Below are 18,446 nucleotides of genomic sequence, written 5' to 3'. Positions count from 1 at the left end.
TGATGCTGGGCGAGTCCCTCTCTCTCTGGACTCATGATCCTAATCTAATAGGAGAGCACAGTTCTCTCGGAGCTTGTAGGATTCTGTCTCCTGTGACTGCGGAGTGCAGAGGCACACACAGGCTTTAAGGCAATGTGGTCCTCACGTGGGTGCAATTTTGCCCCCCAAGAGAACTGTGCCAATGTCTGGAGACACTTTTTGTTGCCACAACTGGATGGTACTACTAATTGGTAGAGGCAAGCGATACTGCTAAACATCCTACAATGCACAGGACAGACTCCGAAACACTTACCCAGCCCCAAGTATCACTAATGACAATGCTGAGAAATCCGGCTTAAGGGGACTGGACTCCAACTCTTTTTTTTCATCCCCTTTATTGATTAAGATACCACAAATGTGTCCTTATCCCCCCAATGTGGATTCCAACTCTTGCTCCTCCACTTTGCAGTCCTCTTTGTGATTCCTGGTAACCATGTTTGGCTCCTCCCCTAATCATCTCTTGCTGTGAAGGAACAGGAGTTTAATTTGCTAGCTTGTGCTAAAATTATTGGCTAGTCTTCAAACATTCATAGCTTTAGTAACTAGTGTATTAGGGTTCATTTAGAGAAGCAGACTACTGGAGTATGCAGTCTGTGTCTGTCCATCTAACCTATATGTGAGATTTATCACTGGGATTTGATCTTATTCAAGAATGGCAGTTATTTAAACGGTCTCGGGAAGGTTGTCTACGTGGCTGGTGGTAGAGCTGGGAATCCATGTGGCAGGCAGTGGGGAAGGAGGGATGGGAATACAGTGAGGGGAAAGCAAGGACAAGCTGGAGCCCACTGGGCTGGACTGGAACCCGAGTCAGTTCTCACTTTTGATGAAGTGGGGGTCCTGCAAAAGCTCACTGATGGCCTTTGTCACTGAGCTGAAAACAGCCCTGGCCCGGGCGTGAAAAGCTGCAGGGGGATCAAGGGGAAGGTAGCAGTTGCAGGCCCAACTGCTGCCCCATCACCAAGAGGGTCCCCAGCAGACACCAAAATGCCTGCCCCTCCCTTACAGGCATCACAAACTGACCACTACTTCACTTCCACCTTCCGGACCTTGCCCAGAAATCTCTCCTGTGGCACATCTAACGGGAAATGTACGGAGATGGAAAGTCTGGAAAATGTAGGTCACCTGGCCCCCTTGACGTGTTACAAAGCCACAACCCCTGGCTTCCCATTTTTGAGATGAGGGGAAAGAGGGCCCTGGCACCGGGCTGGTACAAGTTAACCTGTGCGGCGGTGGTCATGAGCTGGACGTCTGGAGTTCTCTTTCCTTTGGAGCAGGAAAAATCACTCGCAAAGTAAGGATGACTTACCCACTGTTGTGGTCTAAGGAAGTGTTTCTTGGACTTGATGAGAACTTCCACACTCTTTACTTCAAAGTGCTGGAGATTTTGCTTTTAAAGAGATCGGGAGAGTAATATAACAGCCCTCCTATAAAAGGGATTAGAGAAGCCAGATACAGGAGGTCCCCTATTGTGATTCCATTCATGGGAAATATCCAGAAAAGGTCAATCCATAGACAAAAAGCAGATTGGTGAGTGGCAGGGGCCGATGAGAGGGTCGAGTAGGGAGTAACTCCCTGATAGGTACAGGGTTTCCTTTGTGCGGGAGATGAAAATGTTTGGGGACTAGAGAGGGGTAGAGGGTGCACAATATTGTGAATGTACTGAAATTGTTCACTTTTAAATGTCCAGGTTACGTGAATATCACCTCAATAATAATTTTTTACTTTAAATGCAGATTAGAGATGAGTAGTTTTAAATTCTGGTCTCAATATCACTATTGTTATATAATAGAGTTTGGAATATCATTGATTTTTCCCAGCTCTATTGAGGTATAATTGTCAAAAGTTACATATATTTAAGGTATACAACATAATTTGATATTGTGAAATGATTACTACAATATCAAGTTAATTAACATACCCATCATCTCATAGTTACCTTTTATGTGGTGAACACACTAAGATCTACTCTTAGCAAACTTCAAGTATACAATACAGTATTATTAACTATAGTCACCATGGTGTACATTACATTCCCAGAACTTACCTTATTCATTCATTTCTTGAAAATAAAAAGGATTTGAAAAATAACTCTGAGTAGTGCTAAGACCTGTATGGTAGCCTAGTCTACAAAAAAATCTAGAAGTCCAGAACGAAGGACTTCTAGAACCCTCTGTTGGGAAAAGCAGGATCTGTAGCCCTGGTGTAGAACTTCTAGAAGTAGTGAAAGGAATTCATGTCCTCGTGTTGCAGATGAGGAAAACCTCTAGGTGAGGCTGGCCCCTTTAAGACTCCAAGGCAAGTAATTTGGTAACTAAGGAGTCATAATGGCAATTTTTCTTGGAAATGTAGTTCTTACCCTGAGGACCAGAAGTAATGAGGAGCAGAGCCATATCCTCCTCAGTTGGGTTGGTGAGAGGTCTATGTAAATGGGCTTACACTTCTTTGGCTTCCTTTTCTAAAATCTAGATGTCCCTGAACTAGACCAGAGAGCATGGTATTTCGTTTGGGCTCTTTTCTATTCTGTGGGGGAACAAGGTTTAGTGAAATGGGAAGACTTTCTATGAAATATGGTTTAAGTGCTCAGTCCTATTTCTAAAACAGGAGGGAATGGGAGGGAGAAAGTCTTACCCCAAAGGCACCTGTGAGCCCCATTGCTAATGTTAATGCATCTGCTGAGAGAAGTGCCTATGGAGGAACATCGCTCTGGATTTTTGTTCAGGTTTTTCACAAATCCAGGTATTCTCGATTAACGGGCAGTCAGTGCTTAGGACTTCTCACGCTGAAACAGAGAAGTGGATGAGAGCTGTGAGTTCAGGGCTTGGAGGAGATGGGCTGAAGCCCACCACCATGAGAACTTAGGACTTGGGCACACACACACCCTCCTTCATAGACTCCTTCTTCTTCCAGGATAGGGAGCCAAATTGATCCGTTGGCTTAGAGATGGACATGCTAAAGGACCTTACGTCCATGCAGTTTGAATATGGGATTGAAGAGGAAGACCGCTGCTGGCTGTATTTGCAGGGTCGTTATCAGGGGCGGATGATCGAGGCCTGTGCCCACGCAACCTTCTTCTGCAAGCTACTCCATAATTTGAGGTAAGCAAGGTCTCCAGGGTCAGACAGATGGAGAAGAATCTCACTGCAAAGACTCCAAATGGCTTTAACTTTTTATATTGGAGAATAACTTTGGTGTCTTCCTACCTTTTCCAACCCACAGTCTATTATTCCTGGTCTGAAAACACCAGAGAAATGCATACTGAGGTCCCTTGGCTGTGGTTCTGTCATAAAGCATGGATCAGTGGTGATTTCCTTTCAGTGGGTGGATTGATTAAATAATAAATTCATTCATCCCTCCATTCATTCATTCACTCATGGAGATGACCAATGACTTGTCATCCCATGAAGATGGCATGAGTTCCTTTTTAAGGGGCTAATAGTGGAATGCTCCCTGATAGGAAAGCCATCTTAGACTTCAGGGTCCCTATGACCAGATGATTTGCTTGAAACCAGAAACACTGATTTACAGAGAAGCTCTCAGACCAGTCCTGGCTTCTGCTATCTTTGTACAATGTGGCTTCAGACACTTAAATAGAAGTCATGTGAGAGCCAGGTACCTAGGTCTAAGCTCTCGGGTTCTGTAACTCTAGGGTTACTCTTGGAGTATTTGAAAGCACCCGCTCCCCAGTCTACTTGCATTGAAATTAGATTAACTCCTTGTTGATGGAACTAGACCTGAAATGAACTTGTTATAGATACAGCATATACCCAAGGAGGCAGGCTGCTCAAGGAGTTTGCTGATTTGTTGACTGATAAGAAGCATAAACCTATTGTTTAATTCAAGATGAGTGGTGAGAAACTGATATGTGAAACTTCCGGGAAGGATTTTATATTTGGAAGGGTCAGGCACTGAGAGAAAATGCTCTCCTGTCAGCCAAGAGAGAAGCCTTAAATAGAATGTGGCTTGTGATGCTTATATGGAAACTCCAGAACTTTGATTTTTATTCTTTTATTTTTTTGAGCTTTAATTTTTCAAAAACTAAATACAGAACAAATATAAGGCTGTCATGTAACAACATAAAACAATGCCTGCTGATTCCTGAGGTCAGACTGTTTATCTTGGGCCAAGGAAATACACCCAGAACCAACAGTAAGTGAAGTGAGCCTCTGGACAGAGAGGGCTCCAGTCCTTGACCCTCACTCTTCTCAGGTCTGTTTTCCCTCATGATAAACCATTTTCTTCTATAAATCATAGGTTTGAAAAAAACTAAGTTACCTGGTTTCCTGGATCTGTGCAGAACTGAAACAGCAAACTAGAAAAAATAGGTGTGTGGCCAGAAACGGGTGCGCTCGCCCTGGTGGCAATGGAAATTGACTGCTGTCTGCACAGAAAACAGGAACAGGCCCATGTTCCCGGATGATGTACAACAGTGGCTGCTCACAACGATGGTCCTGAGTCAAAAAATGGTTTAACATTCAGACCTCGTGTTTAAAGCACTCAATAAAGCAACAATGATAAATACTTTAATGTGATTATAAATATGCATCACCAGCTCAAAACCTGGCATCTTATTCAGTGGGGTAAAACCAGAGGCATTCCCATGAAAACAGGAACAATAGACATGAAAATCCACTCTTCCTAGCACACATTTCACCAAGAAAATGTTCACTTAAAAATGTTTTAAAACGGCCGCGGGCTTCTGTGCAGAGATGGCCAAGTCCAAGAACCACATCACGCACAACCAGTCACGAAAATGGCACAGAAACGGCATCCAGAAACCCGGTCACAAAGATACGAATCTCTTAAGGGGGTAGACCCCAAGTTCCTAAGGAACATGTGCTTTGCCAAGAAGCACAACAAGAAGGGCCTGAAGAAGATGCAGGCCAACAACACCAAGGCCATGAGCGCACACGCTGAGGCCATCAAGGCCCTGGTCAAGCCCAAGGAGCCCAGGCCCAATATCCCAAAGGGCTGCAGCCGCAAACTCAGTCAACTTGCCTACATCGCTCACCCCAAGCTTGGGAAACGTGCTTGTGCCCGCATTGCCAAGGGGCTCAGGCTCTGCCGGCCAAAGGCCAAGGCCAAGGCCAAGGCGGAAACCAAGCCCCAGGCTGCGGGTGCGGCTGCAGCTCAGGCTCCCAAAGGGGCTCAGGCTCCTGCTCCCAAAGGGGCTCAGGCTCCTGCTCCCAAAGGTGCCCAGCCCCCCACGAAGGCTCCACAGTAGAGGCCTCTGTCTGCCGACGTGAGGATGGAAGGACTGGTGGGCCCCCTGGGCTGCTGTCTGTGTGCCGCTGGTGTCCTCCTGTGCTGTTTGTACAAATAAACCTGCAGCAGGAGGAAAAAAAAAGTTTTAAACCAGTGTTGGTCCTTTGAAGGGGTATGCTTTACTTTCTGGAAAATTCACTCAGAGAGCACATTTCATTCCCTAGTGATGCAGCACAAGTGCTTCTCTCGCCTCCTTAAGGTGCCCCAGGCTGCCATCTGAGGAAGTCAGAGCAGGGAATATCAGAGGGTGACAGGCAAGAAGAGCGCCAGGGTGAGCGTGGATTTATGCATGTGTCTGTGTGTTCATTTTCCAGAAAATCAATACATGAGTGGCAAACTTCCAGATATCGCTCCGTTGGATCGCATGCCACCATTCCTAAAGATGAGTTAAAGGTGGGCATCATTGGAGGCGGCCACCTTGGGAAGCAACTGGCTCACGTACTGCTTCATCTTGTCCCCATCCCTCCTGAGAGGCTGTGGATCTCCACTCGGAGGCCGGAGGCCCTGGGTGAGGAGTAGTATACGGTAGAAAGGGGGCTTGGGTGTGCCCTAGAGGTGTTGACCAGGCTGTTGATGAAAGGGGAATCCTCATGTGCAGCATGCTGAGTTCTCAGCTTTCTAGTCTGAGAAGAGCTAGAAAGATTGTTTTTAACTTGTTCCTTAAAACAACTTTCTTCTCCACTAAAATGTTTTATAACCATCTCTCTTCCTTGTGCCCTTGGTGATGAGATATCTTTCTGGATCTTTGATGCAGAGCTTTCCCAATAGAGTTGAGCCCGGCCAGTGTGCTCAGTGGTTAAGCATCAACCTATGAACCAGGAGGTCAGGATTTGATTCCCTGTCCAGGCACATGCCCGGGTTGTAGACTTGATCCCCAGTAGGGGGCCTGTAGGAGGCAGACAATCAATGTTTCTCATCTTTGATGTTTCTATCCTTCTCTCCCTCTCCCACCTCTCTGAAATCAATAAAAACTTAATACAAATAAGAGTTCAAATCTAACTGGACCAGTTAGAGTCTAGTGTGTGTTAACCAGTTCCAAACATTTGGCCTTGTATTTTTATAAATAACATTTCCTGAATTTTTAAAAGTATTCTCTATTGATTCCATCCACTCTGGTGATAGAAATCGGAATGGTTGCTTCTGGGGAGACTGACTGAGAAGACGCCTGAGGGGACTTTCTGAGGAGATGGAAATGTTCTAGTTCAGGGTGGGGAACCTTTCTTCTGCCAAGGGCCATTTGGATATTTATAATACCATTCTCGGGCCATACAAAATTATCAACTTAAAAATAAGCCTGTTCTATTTGGTCAAACATTTAATTAACTCACCCCTAATGCCTTGGCAGGGCCAGACCAAATGATTTTGTGGGCCTTATATGGGCAGTGGGCTGGATGTTCCCCATCCTTTTGTAGATCTTGAAAGAGGAGTGAGTTACATGGGTGTATGCATATGACAAAAGTGATCAAACTGTATTTTCTCTCTCTCTCTCTCTCTTTCTCTCTCTCTTCTCTCTCTCTTTCTCCTTACCTGTGGATATTATCCCTGCTGAGTTCTAGAGAGTGTGGAAGGAGAGGGAGGGAGAGAGAGAGAGAGAGAGAGAGAGAGAGAGAGAGAGAGAGAGACATCGATTGGTTGCTTCCCACACACACCCCTACCAGGACTGGGGAACCTGCAACCAAGGCAAGTGCCCTTACCAGGAATCGAACCTGAGACACTTTGGTTTGTGAGCTGACACTATAACCATGGAGGCAAACTGGCCAGGGCCAAACTGTATACTTTAGACCTGCATGTTGCACTGTATGTAAATTATGCTTGAATAATTTCTATAAATGTAAAATATTATATGCATATTTTATAAAATTTTGAAAGTTACTCTACAGGAAAATAAATAATAACTACCTATAATCCCCTTACCAGGGATATTATTTCCTGTTTTCTTCTCTGATTAGATTAGATTAGATCAGGAATTGAGACTGTATAAAGTTATTTTTTTCTGCTTTTTTACTTAATATAAGCATATTCTTATTTTAGTTAACATTCTTCAAAATCATGATTTTAAGGTTGTATGGTATTACAAAGTATGGTTGTATGATAATTTATGTAACTGTGGCTTATTGGATTTCCTTGCACATGTTTTTAAAAATAAAATTACTAGGTCAAAGAAGAGGTACAGCTTTATTAAAATACTAGAAGCCAAGCCTGCAGGGATTGGGCCAAAACCAGCTCTCCAACATCCCCCAAGGGGTCCCGGATTGCGAGAGGGTGCAGGCCAGGCCGAGGAACCCCACCAGTGCACGATCGGGGCCGGAGAGGGACCGTGGGAGGGCTTCAGGGCATGTTCGGCCTGTCTCACCCAGTCCTGATCAGCCAGACCCCAGCAGCAAGCTAACCTACCGGTCAGAGAGTCTGCCCCTTGGTGGTCAGTGTGTGTCATAGCGACTGGTTGAATGAATGGCTGGGCACTTAGCATATTAGGCTTTTATTATATAGGATAATTTGCATATAGTAAACTGAACATTTCTTACATCACCATAAACTACACATTTTAAAGTGCACAATTTGATACTTTGCACAGGTGTGTATTTGAAACCATCAACACAGAATGAACTTAACCATCATCCCCTAAAGTTTCCTTGTAATTCCTATCTCTCTACCTCTCTGCAGTCCCCTACCTAGGAAACCACTGATCTGATTTCTGTCATCATCAATTATTTGCATATTCTAAAACATTACACAAATGGAATCATATAGTTTGTACTGTTGCTTGGTCTGATTTCTTTCACTTTGCATAATTACTTTAAGATATAGTTTGTTTCATGTATTGATATTCTTTTTATTTCTGAGTAGTATTTCATTGTGTTAATATTCCACTTCATCTAGTCTTTTGTTCATGGACATTCAAGTTGTTTCCAGTTTGGGGCTATTACAAATAAAACTGCTATGAATATTTGTGTACAAATACTAGTGTGGACAAATGTTTTAATTTTTCTTTGGTACATACTTGGGAGTGAAATGGTGGGTCATATGGTAGGAATATTTAATTTTTAAAGTAACTTCTAATACATGTTTTTCAAACTGACTTCCAAAAAAGGTTGTTCAGATATAAACTTTCACCAGTGTTGTGTAAGAACACCCATTTCACTACATTTTTTTTTCCAATTCTGGGCCTCTTGTTATTCCACTTACTTATGCATTTATTGGTTGATTCTTGTATGTGTCCTGACTGGGGATTGAATCCATAATCTTGGTGTATGGAGTTGACGCTCTAACCAACTGAGCTACCTGGCCAGGGCCTGAGCCTCTTTTATTTTTTTTATCACTATTTTACTATGCCTTTAAAATTTTTCTTATTTTAATATGTCTTTTACTGACCACTAGAATAGTTGGATATTTTTATATGTTCATTGCTATTTTTGTCTTTTTGAGTTCTTTTGGTCCAGTTTTTCTGTTGGCATTCCTGTTTTTTTCTTATTTGTAAATGTTCTTTCTAATTAAGGAGATCTTAACATTTTATCACTCAAGGCAAATTTTGAAAAATCTCATCGATAGGACTAGTATGTATGGTATTTCAACAAACTACATATATTTTTTGGGAAGCGATATGTTTGTTAATAACTAGAGGCCTGCCCTGGCTGGCTTGGCTCAGTGGATAGAGCATCAGCCTGAGGACTGAAGGGTCCCAGGTTCAGTTCTGGCCAAGGGCACATGCCTGGGTTGCGGGCTTGATCCCCAGTAGGGGGTGTGCAGGAGGCAGCCGATCAGTGATTCTCTCTCATCATTGATGTTTCTATCTCTCTCTCCCTTTCCCTTCCTCTCTGAAATCAATAAAGAAATAAAAATTAAAAAAAAAAACTAGAGGCCTGGTGCACAAAATTTGCGCACTCAGAGGGGGGTCCCTCAACCTGGCCTGTGCCCTCTTGCAGTCTGGGAGCCCTCAGGGGATGTCTGTCAGTCAGACATCCTTAGTGCTGCTGCGGAGGCAGGAGAGGCTCCTGCCACTGCTGCTGCGCTCACCAGCTGTGAGCCCAGCTTCTGGCTAAGCAGCGTTCCCCCTGTGGCAGCGCACTGACCATCAGGGGGCAGCTCTTACATTGAGTGTCTGCCTCCTGGTGGTCAGTTCTCGTCATAGTGACCGGTCGTTCCGCCATTCAGTTGATTTCATATTAGCCTTTTATTACATAGGATAAAGTTACAGTTTTAGAATATCACTGTCTATTGAGTAAGAAAGCAAGAATTCAACATGCTCAGCATCAGCCTCTATGTACTTTTGAGAACATAGAAGAAGGGAGGTGACTGTTTTCTAAACTTACTACCTGGAAGCACCTGAGTACCCCAATGATCTCAGCATCAGATTTATCATGTATTCTTGCTGTTGAGATAAGGAGTGACCTCTCCAGTGTCTAATGCTCTCTTTTCTTTTTTAAAAATATATTTTTATTGATTTCAGAGAGGAAGGGAGAGGGAGAGAGAGATAGAAACATCAATGATGAGAGAGAATCATTGATTGGCTGCCTCCTGCACACCCCCCACTGGGAATTGAACCCACAACCCAGGCATGTGGCCTTGGCTGGAATCGAACCTGGGACCCTTCAGTTCACAGGCCGACACTCTTATCTACTCAGCCAAACCAGCTAGGGCTCTCATACTCTCTTTTCAATACCATTTAAAACATAGGACCATGTGTGACTTTATGTTTTTACTTTTGAAAATACATATAAGGACAACCAAATGATCAAATACCAAGGGGTGTTTTTATACAACTACATGATTTATCACATTTCTCTCTACATTTATAAATATCTTAACATTAAATTGTGTATCCTTTATAGAAACTGTAAGCTTATTTCCCCAAAATCTTCCCAGCTTCTGCCCTAGACTCTTCCATTCTCTTAGTCTTTCCTACCAACTCAAGCCAGTTAGCTGTGTAATTTTAGCCCAGTTATATAACTTCTTGAAGACTCAGTTTCCTCATCTATAATATATGAATAATACTAGTCTCTGATTTAACCCTGGCTGGTGTGGCTGTTGGCTGAGCATGGTCCTGTCCACTGAAAAGTCACAGTTCAATTCCCGGTCAGGGCACATGCCCGGGTTGTGGGCTCAATCCCTGGTCAGGGTACATGTGAGAGACAGCTAATCGATGTTTCTCTTGCACATCGATGCTTCTCTAAAATCAATAAGAAGTATTAAAAAATACTAGTTTCTGCCTTATAAGGTCCTTATGAGAACTTCCTTCGATAATACATATAAAGTACTTTGTGTATTATCTGACACATAATAAACCTTCAGTAAATTGGAGCAGAAGGCATCTTAAAACCTCCAGCATTTGAGGTAAGCATTTGAGAAATTGTCTCATGATCTCAAATGCTGCCGCTGTGGCTGCCAGCGCTGCTAGCAGGGGGCAGGGCATTGCTGCATGGCTCCTAGATGGCATGAGCGCATCTCTTCTGATTTATGTGACAAGAGTTGAGATAAAATAATTGTCTTCCTCCCCCTACAGTTGATGTTCAGGCCCAACTCTCCTCTGTACTGTGATTTTTCTGTCTTCTTCTATCCCTCCCAGAGGAGTTGCAGAACCTGGGGATCCGGTGCTTTTACCATAACGCCTATCTGGGGGGCTGGGCCAACGTGATATTCCTCTGCTGCCTGCCATCTCAGCTGGCTAATATCTGCGCAGAAATAAACACCAGCTTTAAAAAAGACTGCATTGTGTACAGCTTTGTAGCTGCCATCCCAATACCCAGGTACCTTGCTAGGGGGAGCCCAGAACTGGCAGACCTGCTCTGTTGTCCTCTGCCCTGGCTTCTGCTCCCACCTCCACCCAGCTCCTACCTGTGGGAGGTGGTCATTCCCAGGAGTAAGGTGGAAACCGCTTCACCGGCAAGGCCCAGCCAGCCTTTCTAATTGTGTCTCTGCAAACCGCCCTGGGGGTGGGTCATTTTCTTTGATGTGCAAAAGGTTGGAACTGCAATAGAGCATTGCCTCCCACTGCTTGCAGCTGACTCATGTTCCCCTTGTGCATCAGTGAGAGGGGAAACCACCAGTCCACAGGATGAAGAGTGTTTGAGAGCATGTCGGGTGTTACTTTTCTACCCCTAGTGTCTAGGCCAGTGCCAGGCAAGTGATAACATTCAGTGAGTGTTTGGTAGGCAGATGGCTAAACAATCCAACTAGGTAGTGTCCTCAGCGCTGACCCGCACCTGTGCTGTGGGGGGCTGGGGAGTGGAGGTGGGGATATCTGTTGTTGGGGTTGGCTGTTAACTCAGTGGATCATGTGGTTTATTCTAGTCCTGGCCTGCACTCCCTGACTTTGTGGCTTTACTTTCAGGTTGAAAAGGCTGCTGGAGCACACCAGTATCTTGCGGCCTCACTATCAATGTGTTGAAGGTTTTGATAATATCTGGCAGTCCAACAGGGAAATCACAGCTGCTCTCCAAGATCCTGAGATTCTTCAGGCTACCTGCCCCTACAACCCTGCTGGTAATGGCTCACTCTAGTTTTGGCACTCTTTTAAAAATTACTTTCCTCTTGGCCTGTTACTATCTTATTAGATTCCAGCGTGTGTGTGTGTGTGTGTGTGTGTGTGTGTGTGTGTGTGTGTGAGTGTGTGTGTGTATGTGAGTGTGGGGGAGTACTGTACAGCTAGATGCATTCTCAGCTATTGAGGTTTTATACAGGAACAACTTTGGTGGCAAAAAACAAAACAAAAACGGTCCTAATTAGGGAAAGCTGAGAAGTCTGAATATTTGGATCCTTTAAGAATGAACTGGAAACAACCTGAGGGGAGAGTCTATTTAAACAGGAGGATGTACTGTCTGGGACTAAATGGGTTTTTTGTGCTTTTCTTTTATCCTCACCTGAGGATGTGCGTATTGATTTGAGAGGAGAGAGAGAAAGAGATAACAGAGACAACATAGACTGGTTGCTCCCACGCGCACCCCACCCTGGTTTGGAACCACAACCCAGGTATGTGCCCTGACTGGGACTCGAACCTGCAACCCTTTGAACATGGGATGACGCTCCAACCAACTGGGCCACACTGGCTGGGCTGGGATTAAGGGGTTTTTCCCTGCTCTAATTTTTTCCCTAGCTCCTTCTTAATTGGTAAGGTCTGATGTAGAAATTCCTAGAGATGCTTTTGCCATTAGAAATGTCCACATTAGCCCAGCTGAGGTGGCTTAGTGGTTAAGCATTGACCTATGAGCTAGGAGGTCATGGTTCGATTCCTGGTTAAGGCACATGCCAAAGTTGCAGGTTCCATCCCCAGTGTGGGGCCTGCAGAAGGCAGCCAATCAATGATTCTCATCATTGATGTTTCTCTCCCTCTCCCTTCCTCTCTAAAATCAATAAGAACATATATTTTAAAAAATGTCTACATTAGTCATACTTGTCCTACCGTGGTAGGGTCAACAGGATGTGTTATCAAGGTCACAAGCAGGGCTCTTGGCCAGGGAGAGGGAGTGTTTGCTTATCTTGAGGTTCATATGACCAACTTGTCTTTGAAAAAAGGTGGTTATTCACTGTCTGGGTTGGTCCTAGGGTCCCTGCAAACGTTTTTGGTGGCGCTAACTGGTCTTTCCTTTGTCGTTGATTTGTAGGCGGGATAATCCTCAATATCAAGTGGTTGGAAGGAGTGTTCTATGCAGCCTTGAACACCTGCACAGCAAAGGACCTGCCCCACACAGTAACACTGCAGCTTATGAATGAGCTGTTCCTCTCTGTGCACACCGATGACTGTGGGGAACATAAAGCATCGTGCCCAAAACTCCAATTACAAGACTTTGTCAGCCAAGTCTATGCCAAGGCCCTGTCTCAGAGAAGGTAAGGAATGGTGGCTGGCTGTTCTAATTCCTCCCACACTGTTGTCTTAGCAGGCACTTTGTTCTTCCCCTTTTATGTTATCTTTGAAAACTTAAAGAATACATTCTTGTAAAAAATCCAGCTAGAAGAAGGAAAGCCTTCCTTTGCTTCCCAAGTACCATTTCATAGACTTTACATCTAATGGATTTTAGATTTCTTTTCATTATATTTAAGTGTGGACATCTATATCAATATACACATTTTAGAAACATGGGAACTATATATACTGCATTTTCACTTACTATGTCATGGATACAATCATATTTGTTTCATGTATGAGCAACTGCATAGGCATCCATTAATACATTTAAATTTATTTATCCTATTTCCTCTTTTTTTAAAAAATATATTTTATTGATTTTTTACAGAGAGGAAGGGAGAGGGATAGAGAGCTAGAAACATCGATGAGAGAGAAACATCAATCAGCTGCCTCCTGCACACCCCCCACCGGGGATGTACCTGCAACCAAGGTACATGCCCTTGACCGGAATCGAACCTGGGACTCTTGAGCGGCGATGGTGGGAGCCTCTCCTGCCTCCTCAGCAGCTCTATGGATGTTCAACTGCAGCTTCGGCCCGCTGGCAAGTGGACATCCCCCAAGGGATGTATCACTGCCAGCTTAGGCACAATCCCCCGGGGAGCAGGCCTAAGCCAGCAGGTGGACATCCCCCGAGGGGTCCCAGACTGCGAGAGGGCACAGGCTGGGCTGAGGGACCCCCGAGTGCACAAATTTTTGTGCACCCGGCTTCTAGTGTGTATATATATATATATATAATCTCAAACCCAGAAATATTATTCTAACTATTCATCCAACAGAAATACTGATACAAGTATGCAAAACAAGTACAAGAATGTTCAATGTAGCCCTTGATATAAAATTTGGGGCAGGGAGGACTACAACACCATCAAGAGGAAATAGGATAGCCCTAACCGGTTTGGCTCAGTGGATAGAGCGTCGGCCTGCGGACTGAAGGGTCCCAGGTTCGATTCTTGTCAAGGGCATGTACTCTGGTTGCGTACACATCCCCAGTAGGGGGTGTGCAGGAGGCAGCTGATTGAAGTTTCACTCTCATCGATGTTTCTAACTCTCTATTCCTCTCCCTTCCTCTCTGTAAAAAATCAATAAAATATATTTGGAAAAAAAATTGCATGTGCACATTACCCTTTTATTATATAGGATAGAAGCCTGGTGCACGGGTGGGAGCCAGCTGGTTTGCCCTGAAGGGTGTCCTGGATCAGGGTGGGCAGGGGACCCCCAGCTCCCTACGATCGCCCATGCCGCCCCTGCTCACGATCGCTGGCTCTGCCCATGCTCAGGCCTAACACCTCTGGCCAAGGCATTAGGCCTAGGCAAGGGACCCCCAGCACCCCACCATCGCCAACTTGGCCCCTGCTCCCTGCGATTGACGGCTCCGCCCTAATGCCTCTCACCCAGGCATTAGGCCTGGGCAGGGGACCCACACCTCTCCAAGGGACCTCCTGCTCCACCCCTTCCCAGGCCTAACACCTGTGGCCAAGGCATTAGGCCTGGGCAGGGGACCCCAAGCTCCCACCATCAGCGACTCTGCCCCTGCTCCCCATGATCGCTGGCACCGCCCCTGCCCAGGCCTAATGCCTCTGGCCGAGGCGTTAGGCCCGGGCAGGGGATTCCCCCAGCTGCAGCCACCCCGCAATTGCGGGCTCCGCCCCTGCCCAGCTCCCATCGCTGGCTCCACCCCTACTTCCCGCTATCACTGGCCAGTGTGGCAAAGGCGCCCGATTCTCCGATCATGGCTGGGGGGCAGGGCAAAGGCGGCCCCCAGGGCTGCCTTTGCCCTGCCCCCTGGCTCTTAGCTCCCCCCTGGGTTTCCGATCACTGTCAGTGGCAGGGGGCTTCTTCCGTGCTTTCCCATTCGCCTCCCTGCATTGTGCCTACATATGCAAATTAACCGCCATCTTTGTTGGCGGTTAACCGCCATCTTGGCTGGTGATTAATTTGCATATATCATTAATTAGCCAATGGGAAGGGTAGCGGTCGTACACTAATTACCATGTTTCTCTTTTATTAGATTATATATATATATATATATATATATATATTTATATATATAGTGTGTGTCCCAAAAAATGTATACACACTTTGAATAATTATTAATTCCAATGGGTTAAAAGAAAGAAACATTAATTGAACTATCAGCTGTAAAGTGTATATACATCTTGGAGGGACACCCTGTGTTTTGTTTGTGGGCATTTGTAAATTGCTTATCGAAAACATGGTGCTTATTTTTATTTCCACCGATAGTGTAAGAGAGTGCCATTACCTATGGCTTCATAACTTTAAGATCAATCTGTTTAACCTTTGATAATCTAATGGGGAAAAAATGCTGCTCTTATTACAATTGCTTCTTGTCACTAAATTCACTGGACACGTTTCAATCCTCTTCTTCCTTGACTATTGAAATGCCATTCTTTTTGGTGCAATCTCCTCTTTTGGCTTTCCTGATACCCTCCCGTTCTCCTCATTTTCTTTCTGTCTTTCCGGCCCCTCCTTGGCCAGCTTCTCTTCTGCCCCATCCTTAAATCTGGGAGTTTTCAGGGCTCTGTCATAAGCCTTCCTTTTCTTTCTACACTTGGTTCCTGGGTGATCTTTTTCCACTTTGGGAACTTAGGTTGCCAACTTTACAGGGACACCACCGAGCCTATATCTCTAGTCTGTTTCATGCCCAGGTAGTTCACACTCTGTCTCCACTCAGACTTGGTGTGTCCAAAGCAGACCTGCTTTTCCTGGATTTCTTATCTAGTTAGAAGCTTCTTCACCAGTTGTTCAAGCCAGACCTCTGAAAGTAATCCTTGATTCTTCCCTCTTTTGTATTCTAATCAATCACCAATCGCCTGTCTTACACTTCCAGTTTCGGGATTTCCCTCCCCCATTTTCCTAGGATTCCCTCCACGGCTCTCTTATTGTGGATCTTGTTCTGGATCTCTCTTCCTCTGGCATGGCTTACTCCTTCATTGGGGATCAGGTCCTCCTCCAGGGGCTTCCTTAGGAAAGGATGCCTTGGGAGTAATTGTTAGAGACTATGTCTGAAAATGTTTTTATTCCAACCTAATATTTTTATTGGGAACATAGCCAGGCATAGAATTCTAGCTTAGAAATAATTTTCCCTCAGAAGTTTGAAGGCATTGCTCCATTGTCTTTCAGTCATTAGAGTTACTGTTGAGAGAGAGGCCCAGGGTACCTCTAATTTTTGAATTCATCCTTTCTCTGAAACCTGAGTCTTTTGTGGGTTCTATGATGTAAATGGACTGTGCCTTGGCTCATGTTATTGTCCATATTCTTTCCAGCTTCCAAACTCACTGCTCTTGTGTTCTCTCTCATCATTTTATGTTCTTGGACTATTTTTTATTTGGATTGTTTACTTTTTATTTATTGTTTTACAGGGGTTTTCAGTAGGAATATGTTTTAAGTATCCTATATAATAAAAGGGTAATATGCAAATAGACTGAACGGCAGAACAACTGAACTACCAATCTAAGTGTAATATGCTAATGATATGCTAAGGCTGCTCAACTGCTTGCTATGATGTACACTGACCACGAGGAGGCAGACAGTCGACCAGTCACTATTACGTGCACTGACCACCAGGGGGCAGATCCTCTGACCAGTAGGTTAGCTTGCTGCTGGCATCTGGCTGATTGGGACTGAGCCAGATGGGCTGGACACACCCTGGAGCCCTTCCATGGTCCCTCCCTGGCCTGATGGTGCACCGGTGGGGTCCCTCAGCCTGGCCTGCGCCCTCTCACAATTCAGGACCCTTCAGGGGATGTAGGAGAGCTGGTTTCAGCCCAATCCTGCAGGCTACTCCCCTTGGGAGGGTGCCAGACACAGGGCTCATGGCTGGCGAACGCTGCTGTGGCAGCGCGAGCCTCTTCTGATTGGGACTGATTGGGCACAAGCCTGTGGCAGGCACAGTGAGGCCAGGATGAGTGGGAGCAGCAGGTAGGAGCTGCAGGCGGCATTGGACCCTGGGTTTCAGCTTTATCCCTGCAGGCCACCCTGAGGGACCCCACCCGTGCACAAATTCATGCACCGGGGGGCCACTAGTTAGAAATATTTTTTGTATTCTTTTTGGTATCTTTTGCTGTAGAGAAGCTTCTAGTTTTTACAGTCAAAATTTTCAAGTTACTTCTTTATGGTTTCAAGTCATACTTATAAAGACCTTCTTTATCCCAAAATGTTCTAAATCTTCTTCTAGGATTTTATTTTTTAAATATTTAAATCTTTAATAAATTTAGGGTTTTTATTCATTTTTGAAAGCCAGTTGTCTTAACACTATAGAGTAGCCAATCCTTTTCCTACCAATTTGAAATGTGATTTTTATCATTTGGTAAACTGCAGGATATTAATGGGCATGCTAACTTCTACTCTTTCCCTAAAGAGTTGAAGAGGATGCCTTTTTTTTTAAAGAGGATATTTGAAATGAGATATTTTTCATTCCTAATGTTCATGATCCTTTTATGTAGTCTCTTTCTAAATTCAAGGGAAATACACTGAAAAGGATGTCAATGTCACTATCATAATCATTCTCTAATTACGAATTCCTCCCAAGATACACTTAGAGAAATGTATGTAAGTACAATTAAATCTACATATTGGGTAGTGTTAGCTGAATTTTTTATTTAATTATGAATTTGAATTAGTTTGATATAGCAAAATGAAGAACCTTATTTCCAAGTGGAGGAACACATTTTTTTTGTTGTTTAAATTAAAGAGGGGGGGGGGGAGAAAGAGAAACATCCATTGGTTGCTTCTCACACAGGGTGGTGCTCCAACCAATGGAGCCCCCATTGGTCAGGGCAGAAAACATTCTTTAAAGGAAATGTGTACAGCTAAATCATTTATTTTGAGCAGACCTAAAGGTAACAGTTGTTTTGTTTTTTGTTTTTCCCACCCAGGCCTCTACCCTGGTTTGATCTGGCTGCTGTGCAACTCAGGGAAACTCCCTTTACTAGGAAGCTCTTAACCTGTACTAGTCTCCAGGACCACATTATCCATTTCTACTGTAATGAATTTGGTCTCTCCTTTACCAAAGAACAACAGCCAATGGTCTCCAGAAACACTCTGTTCTAATAAGAGAAGATACCTCAGGACTCAGGATTCTTTCTCTCACTACAATGGTCATACTCAGATCATCACAACTGACAGTGGGGACTCATGGGACTGTTTGCAAAAGTTAGGCAATCAGGAATTAGAAAATGGTACTGATGGCTCTTTATAATGTAGATTAAAATGAGAGGTCCTTTAC

General features: G+C 44.5%; 1 protein-coding gene and 1 pseudogene across 1 annotated transcript; both read left to right on the top strand.

Moving 5' to 3' along the window:
- The first annotated feature begins 2,979 nt into the window (after positions 1 to 2,979).
- Positions 2,980 to 18,425, top strand: NOXRED1 (NADP dependent oxidoreductase domain containing 1). Its single transcript, XM_023752478.1, has 6 exons — positions 2,980 to 3,134; positions 5,616 to 5,809; positions 10,865 to 11,045; positions 11,630 to 11,781; positions 12,900 to 13,122; positions 18,097 to 18,425. Exons 1-6 carry the CDS (start codon positions 2,980 to 2,982, stop codon positions 18,269 to 18,271), a joined length of 1,080 nt encoding a protein of 359 aa, XP_023608246.1. The 3' UTR covers positions 18,272 to 18,425.
- Positions 4,731 to 5,383, top strand: LOC102419477 (annotated as a pseudogene).
- Positions 18,426 to 18,446: the final 21 nt, after the last annotated feature.

This window comes from Myotis lucifugus, unplaced genomic scaffold, assembly GCF_000147115.1.
Source record: "Myotis lucifugus unplaced genomic scaffold, Myoluc2.0 scaffold_34, whole genome shotgun sequence".
Taxonomy (NCBI): Eukaryota; Metazoa; Chordata; class Mammalia; order Chiroptera; family Vespertilionidae; genus Myotis; species Myotis lucifugus.
This window is presented reverse-complemented; position numbering and strand designations above follow the sequence as displayed.

Excerpts from the sequence above, each read along its gene's own strand:
- NOXRED1 (XM_023752478.1), top strand. The coding sequence starts at position 2,980 with ATGGACATGCTAAAGGACCTTACGTCCATGCAGTTTGAATATGGGATT. Across the intron at positions 5,810-10,864 it reads TCGGAGGCCGGAGGCCCTGG|AGGAGTTGCAGAACCTGGGG; the intron begins GTGAGGAGTAGT and ends TATCCCTCCCAG. Across the intron at positions 11,046-11,629 it reads GCTGCCATCCCAATACCCAG|GTTGAAAAGGCTGCTGGAGC; the intron begins GTACCTTGCTAG and ends CTTTACTTTCAG.